General features: G+C 47.8%; 1 protein-coding gene across 2 annotated transcripts in view; it reads right to left on the reverse strand.

Annotated features, from left to right (window-relative positions):
* LOC108574964 (FERM, RhoGEF and pleckstrin domain-containing protein 1-like) overlaps positions 1–8,014 on the reverse strand; it is a 32,352-nt gene that overhangs the window by 19,294 nt on the left and 5,044 nt on the right. For both annotated transcript variants that reach the window (XM_017937642.1, XM_017937643.1), the window contains exons 10-11: positions 7,685–7,827; positions 6,768–6,992 (exon numbers count right to left, since the gene is read on the reverse strand). In XM_017937642.1, the coding sequence (XP_017793131.1) occupies positions 6,768–6,992; positions 7,685–7,827 (368 nt within the window). The remainder of the gene's footprint in view (positions 1–6,767; positions 6,993–7,684; positions 7,828–8,014) is intronic.

The raw sequence follows: 8,014 nt of genomic DNA on the forward strand, positions 1-8,014 counted from the left end.
CCTGATGGAGGATCTGAAGATAACGAAGGTTGATGATCGCTCAATATTAAAGATTCGTCGTCCAGACTTGGAGAACTGGAACTGGGCTTAAACGAATCTTCCAAGTCGCTCTTGTCCTGCTCAGATGTGGTAGATCTTTCGGATATTATCGAGAGCGTTCTCGTCACTGCAAACCTTCCATAGCCGCTCAAAATATCCGCACTGATCGAGTAAACAAAGCTGCCCTGTTTGTCAATGCTGCTGCTATCATCTTGAAAACTATCTTCGTTTTGCCCGTTTCTGTCCTCTGACTGCGATTGAATCGTGTTGTTTTCGTCCGGTCCTGGCCAATCCTCATTATTCAAGCCGCCAGAACTTTCCAAGGGAAAAGACTTCCAAGTGGAGCTTAAGTCAGGCCTGTGCCCAGTCTGAGAACCGCTACTATTCTCCTCCTCCAAGGAACCAGTACCACGAGTGTCCTCCATGTGACCTATACCAAGTGGTCGGGCAATGGAACAAGAATTAGATTCTGGATCCTCACGATCTGGTGTCCAAGTGTTCGTTTCTTCGCTTCTCGAACGCTCGCTGCTCAATTTACGCTTTTTCTCGATAGATAAACGATTCATACTTGCCACCTCTTCGGAAGATTCTTTTCTCGTCCCTTCTCCAGGTTCCTCCTCGTCTTTTGGAAGTTCTTCAGTACCTTCCTCGTCCTCTTTCCTCATCTCTAAATATTCAGGTGTCCATTCCACCTCCACCAGAGTCTTCTCGTCCATTTTCTCAACGCCATAGTCCGGTGAGTAGTCGATGCCTCTCATTTGAACCTGTGTATCGACAGCGTCCAGCGTGTCTTCACTGGTATCCGCAGAATCGAATAGACGTTGGTCATCGCCCTCTTGTTCCCTTTCATCCTCTCGATCCTCCTCCTCTTCCTCCTCCTCCTCACCACCATCGTCATCATCTGAACATTCCTCGATGGAAATCTGAATAGGAGATTTCACCATGTCTTGAGATTCATCGAAGTCGATTGATCTTGGAAACACATTCGTTTCACCATGTTCTCGTACTACACCAACGACAGCAGTCACAGTCACATCTGGAAGATCGTCTTTCTCTCCAGACTTTCTCGAATCTTCCACAAGCATCACCCGCGATACCTCTCTGTTTTCTGATTCAGAAGCTGATGCAGTCTCAGAAATTTGTCCAGGCGATAATGAAACTTCCTTCGTAGACGAAACTGAGTCGATCGTTCCACCAATTACTCTTGGGACCGAAGACCCCTCTATAGTCTTCGTCACGCTTAGAAGATCAATCTTCTCCGCCCTAACAGCCTTCTCGAACGCGATCTCCTGTTCAGCGCCAGATTCCACCGAACTCTGATCGATAAACTTTGTTCTCTCGTCTACCTTTACCGATTCTAACATCGTCTTCTGCTCCTTACCACCGCCGTTCATATCTAATCGCAACAGGTCTTTTTCATACGGTATCAAATCTACGGTTGCTGTGATGATCTCGTTACATTCCGTTAATGGTGATTCTAGATACTGTGCAGAGGTCTCTGTGACAGATAAGGAATCAGTAAAAATCTCCGGTATGGTGGTATGATCGGTACTGTCGGATCTATGATTCGGTGACGCCTCTATCTGAATAAATTGCGGTTTCATTGGCGCAGTAGCGGTTGGAACAGTCTCAATCGTAGCTGCTTCTTGATTCTCCAGAATTTCTTGCTCCTCTGGATACTCCGATACATCGACAGTGTCGTCTTTACTGGAGAACGCGTTCGCTGGTGGAAGTTTATGCACCGCGATTACAGGAGCGTCCAACGATTTAGCTCGTCTCTGTGCAGTTGGAGATTGCGTTGCTCCTTGCCTCTGCAATGCACCGATTCCACTCCCCTCTGACAGACCAAGGCGAGTACGGGCGAATGAAACAGCAGACGTCTGCTGACTCTGTTTTCTCAAAACCGCCGGTAACTGTGTTGCATTCTGCGGTACTACGACGCTGCTCTTCTCCGCAAGCTCTTCTTTCCTTCTATCCGTCTTACCAGTTTCACGGCTAATTCGACCCGGTTCTGAAATTATCTGCTGCTGCTGCTGCTGTTGTTGTTGTTGTTGTTGTTGTTGTTCTTCTTCTTCTTCTTCTTCTTCAGCGTCCAGTTCTGCCTTCGATTCTGTCTTTGCTCGGAGCATTTTAGCTTCCTGTACTTTAAGCGTTGAAGGCAACACTTTCGACGAACTAGGCGAACTCAGTTCCGTCGATATAGCCTCTGATTTCTGACCAACTTTCGCAACAATCGTTCTCTTCGGTGATATCTTCTCCGCGGAATCCTTCCTCTCCGTACTGCTACCCAAACTCTTGGAAATGCCCAAAGACTTTGGCCTCGATTTTTCAGGCTTCGCCGTGGCCGGTGGAAGTTTAATCAGATCATCGTCGACTGAGGCAGATTTTGCTCTAGTATCCCCCTTGGTCTCCTCCCTTTCTTCCTTCGAAGCAGAGTGTGCCTTCTCGGATAGCCTGGTGATTGACTTGGATCTACCTTTCTGAACGATGCTCACTTCCGGAGCAACGTCCGTCGAATCAATTATAATGATCTCTTGAGGCATCTCACTCAATTTTAACTTAGACTTGTCGATTTTCGTGCTAGGCGTTGGTACACGGGATTCCTTCGAACTAGCCTTCTTTAGAGGAGGCTTATCGCCTTCCAGTGACTTCGATTGTTTCTTGAAGTCCTTCTTTGGCTCCGGTTTCACTTTTTTCACCCTCTTTGGCGACACGTCTGCCGGTACAAAGTGTTTGTTCTCGACCTCAGGTGACAGCAACGTGTCGATCGGAGCCTTTTCCTCCGCCAACGATAATGATTTCGAGCGCAGAGGCTCGCCGTGTGGCCTTGACATGTAAGGAACGAATTCAGGAACTTTAAGGCTATCCTGCTCTAACGCGGGCTTCACAGGCACTTCGTCCAGAGGCAGATCCGCGACTGGATCGACGAAATCGTCAAATCCCGTGTCGATAATCTTTGGCCTGGCGATCCTCGCCTCGAAAAACTTCGACTCTATCTTCTCCAAGATCCGCTTCGTTTTCTCCGGGATGCTCGGTTTCTCCAGAGTTGGTTTTGGTTTCTCAGGAACTTTTGATTTCTCTGAGACTACATTAGTCGACGTTACTACTTGCGTAATTTCCTTCTCCTGTTGCACCTCTTTCATCCGTTCTACTACTTCCTGTACTTGCAGCTGCATTTCCTCCTCTTTCTCATCTTCTTTTTGCAGAGGCGCTTGTTCGCCGCTACCGAACACACCCACCAGCTGATGATCTTCAGTCACGGGAGAAATTTTCTCTATTCGTTCGACTTCCTTCTCAGCGCTGAGTCTTTTCTCTCTATTCTCGTCCTCTATTTCGCCAAATGGCTTAGGAATTTCCGGCAACGGTATCTTTTCTATACTGTCCTGCTTCTCAAAATTGTCGTCAGGTGTCTTCAGATTGTCTTTCTCCATCTCTGATTTAGCCTTGCGCTCTAACTTCATCTTCATCTCCATTCCAACTACGTCCGCAAAGTTCAGAGGCTTCGTTTTCGAATCTAACGACCTCTGGCCACTCGCAAACCCTTTTCCAAACTCCGAGGGTGATGATCTTTTCTTCTGTATCACGGAGACGATTGTCACATTTGGGTCCGTAGGAGATATTTTAGGCGATCGTTTCTCGATAGCCGATACGATGGTGACGTTAGACTCAATCGGTGACAATTTCGATGGCTTCTTGTCTAAACTGGACGATTTAACGCACGTTCGATCCTCGATCACGATCTCTGTCCTACCTTTGTCAAAGGATGCTGATCTGAAAGGATGTTTATCAGGCGGCGACGGAGCTTTCGAACCTGCCTTGGATGGACTTCTGTTGGTCGGTGAAAAACTGCAAACTATATTGTTCACGTCGGTCGGAGATAATTTCGACGTAGGACTCAGGATACTTTTTGGCTTATCGGACGGGCTTGAGAGTATCGATTTTGGTCTAGTAGGTGTAATAGATGCGCTCTTTGGCTTATCAGGCGAGAGCTTGTTGCTATTGGTCTTGTCTATCGAAGAAAGTTTGGACAAGTCGAAACAGGAAATATCTGTGATCATCTTCAAAGGCAGTTTGGGTAGATCTCTAGCAGCACCGGCTGTTTTCTTCGACGTCTTCCCACTATCAGACTCCGATTTTTCATCAGACGCAGTACCATTCATCACGTGTCGCTTATGTAACGTATAAGGTATCTCGATGTTCGTCCTCGGTATAGTGGCACTATCTGAAAATGGATCCTCATCTCCAGAATCCGCTGGCGTCAAATCGATCGACTTCTGGTGCATCAGTATATGTCGTTTACTGTTCGAACCTAATCTTTGTCGGGCAGGATTTGGATCGCTCTTGGTACGCTCAACGGGAGTGTGACCGGGTATCGTATCATCGAAACCCAATACCACACCTCCAACAATCTTTGGCTCGTATTCCGTGAACACGGTCTTCGACTTGAAATTCTCCATTTCCATATGCACACCTATCACCGTATCAGTCCTCGATTCTATGGATAGCTTAGCTTGACGTTCTCTCTCACGTTTTTCCTCATCTTTCCGAGCTTTCTCCAGACTCCTCCAGTCATCCCTCTCGCGTGGCTTCTCTTCAGACTTGCCGCCCTTCTCCGTTCGTCCTTTGTTGTTCTTCCTTGATTCCTTGTACTCGATCCTCTCTATACTGCTTCTCCTCCAATCGTGCGACTCCTGCTCTATACCTTCAAGACTTCTTCCTCCTCCTCCTCGTCCTCCTCCTCCACCTCTCGAGTCAAAACGATCCGTGTATTTCCTTTCCCAGGAATCTATTTGATCCGCGTGCTTTCGCAAATGAAAGTCCAACTTCTCGATAATTTTTCGCGCGTTTCTCATCTCCGCTTCTCGATAGTACCCTTTGTCCTTTGACGCGTTGTTACAACGTTCCAGTGATTTTAATCGTTCGATCGTCGCAGGATCGAAGTCGAACGTTGGTTTTTCTTGAGAGTCTAATCTTTCCACGCTCTTTCCCCGGTGTTCTCTACCGCTTAATCGCTCGAACGGACTCCTATTCCCTGTTGCTTCGACTTCCAGGACTCTTTCTCTTCTCCTTCGAATCTAATCGTTCCATGCTTCTCTCTCGGCGTTCTCTTGCTTCAGAATACCTATGACTTCTTTCCTTTGGGCTTCGATTCAAGTACTCTGTGCTGCTGCGAAGTCCCTGAGAATCTAAACGTTCGGCACTCTTACCTCGCAACTCCTCTCGTAGCCTGTCATAACTTCTCTCTCTAGAGGCGTCCAGCCTCTCCATGCTTTTTCGTAATTCATCTACTATTCGATCCACACTACGACGACTATACGAATCGAACTTTCCATCTCGGGAATCCAATCTATCAATCGATCGACGCTCCCTCGAGTCGCTCTTCTCCATCTTTCTACTGTACTCCCTAGAATAGTCTCTTTCGCTGCCGTGTTTCCTCTCCTCTCGGTCCACGCTCCTACGTTCTTTGTCTTGTAACTTCGGAGGGGCTAGGTCGATGTCACGATTTAATTTTCTGTCTTTACCACCACTACCACTAACACCACTGTTACTTTTATGTCCTCGTCCTAAACTACCCGTTTCCACGTACGCACGCGACACGTGCTCCTCTAAACTGGCAATACTACGCGCCCTCATTGTCCTAGCCCTCATGTCTAGGATCGTCCTACCAGTCGAATCGACTGGACTCAAGTCATCGTCGATCCGAGATTTTGGACGCATGATACCCTCGTCCCGTAAAATCTCCGAATCTACGTGAGTGATCTTGTACTTGGGCTTCAAATTTTTCAACTCGTTAAGCACGCAGATTTTTTGCTTTTGCACTTGTAACACGACCGGATCTTTCCTCCCGGAATCCTGATGCGGAAGAGAAATTTTATTTTGTTGTTGTTGTTGTTGCTGTGGCTGCTGTTGCTGTTGCTGAGGTTGTTCTTGCTGCTGCTGCTGCTGCTGCTGGTCTATCGAATTAGCGTGACGCGTCTCGAATTTTCGCTCGATTTCTGTGCTAGATCGTTGTATTCGGGACTCGACGGTGATATAATCACCATCCGGCTTTACGGGCACGGCTGAGTACCGATCGATGGATTTTGTCCTAGCATTCTTAAGGTCTGCGAGTACAGATTTGAATTGGTGTTTGTCGGATGATTTAATGGATCGATGCTTGACGAAGGAATCGGTCTCAGAGTCCATTTGGAACATCTCGTGTTCGATCCCTTCGTCGCTACGATCCGAGATCGGCTCGTTCTCGTCCTCATCGTCTCGCGGGCTCGAATAAGATTCCGGATATTCAAATTCGTGCTCGCGTTCCAATAACTCGTAAGAATCATGCGAGAGATCGTCATGAGAAAGATCTCCAGCCGGGCCAGACTCCTCGTGGCCAGATTCAGTGGAGAGCGACGATGTGCCCGGGTAGGAGCTGCTGTAGACTCGGTCCGGCACCGAGTCGTGATCTAACGAGGGCAATTTCGAGCTAGCAGCACTGTATGAACGATTACTCTCGTCGTATCGCGTCACGGGATTATCGAGCTCTCCTTGGGAAGGTAAGCGGAAAGGTTCTAAGATAAGATCGCCGCCAGAAGAAGGTTTCTCGTCCTTCGATCGCGCTTTCCCTGAATCCTCGAAGCTAGAAGCGTACAATTCGCGGCAACTCGCCGATCGCTGCCAGGGATGTCTGGGCATAGGTCGCGGTGGGGGAAATTCAGGAGGACTGCTGTTAGAGGGGCTGATACGACCTGCTGATGAAATCCGCTGTTGGCTGGCAACAAGCATCGGCCGCGGTGCTGGGACCTGGTTGGGTGTGGCCGGGGAATGGACGTCGATGGAGGTAAGTGTCCGAAACGACGTAGCTGTGTCTTCGCGACGGTGAATCGTCCCTCCCATCGAGACACTCGTCACAGTCGTCGGAGAATCCAGTGTCATCGAGCCGCATGACAGAGACAGAGCTGGGGTTTCCAGGGCTGAAATTATCATTTCCTCCTTGTTAGCTCCTCCTTCTTCTTTCCCTCGCTACTTTTTTTCTTTTTTATTATTTATCCCTCGTTCCCACCTTTCCCCTCCAACTTTCTTCTTCTTCTCTTTCTTACTTTTTCGCAAATCAGTTGGACTCGATCGCATCGCGAAAGATCTTCGAGCTTTCCAATATGGTAGATGACGTGATGCAAAGCTCGGAGATCTTTCCTACCACGACGACGATGAGCCTGTACCGTTCACGTTACGTTATCTTTTCTCACGTTAACGTGATCAAGCCGATATGATGTAGGTAAGTAAATCATTCGGGTATGATCGTTTACGATCGAAAGCATTCTATTTGCAATTACGCTAAGTCTACTGTTCTACTCTTACAATACTTTATATGTACGATACTCCAAAAAGGAAGAAAAGTAATAACGCTAGGGAACGCCACGAACGCCAATGAACGTAAACAGAATTGAACGGCAGAGCGAGAGGGACGAGAAGAAGAAGAAGAAGAAGAAGAAGAAGAAGAAGAAGAAGAAGAGGAAGAAGAGGAAGAACAGGAAGAAGAGGAAGAAGAGGATAGAGAAAGAACCGATCGAAATGAAAAGAAAAGAAAAAGGAAACAGAGGCAAAGAGTGAGGATATGGAAAAGAAAGCATTTCTCGTGGAGGTTGGTGTCGGTCATGGTACATACCAGGATCGCCGAGGGGCAGGAGGGGGTGGGCAGAGATGCTGGAGCTGCCCATAAGGGAGCTGCTTGGAGTGGCCCCACGATAGCCTCCCCCCTCCAAGCCCTGCAATGCCCTACCACCGCTAGTCTGCCGGAACGAATTGGACCTGCGAGCAAGAGAGAGTCAAGTTCAGCATCAGACTTAGGCTACCAAATGCCAAGCCTGTTCACAACTAACTTATGTTTTTCGCATCCTTTTTCACCTTTCTATCATCTCTCGTCAGATGATATTTGGTTTTTTCGTTACGTTTATCGCAGTCATCGTTTCAAAAGTATCCCGTAGTCGTTGCCATT

The sequence above is a fragment of the Habropoda laboriosa genome, unplaced genomic scaffold, assembly GCF_001263275.1.
Source record: "Habropoda laboriosa isolate 0110345459 unplaced genomic scaffold, ASM126327v1 scaffold210, whole genome shotgun sequence".
Lineage (NCBI taxonomy): Eukaryota > Metazoa > Arthropoda > Insecta > Hymenoptera > Apidae > Habropoda > Habropoda laboriosa.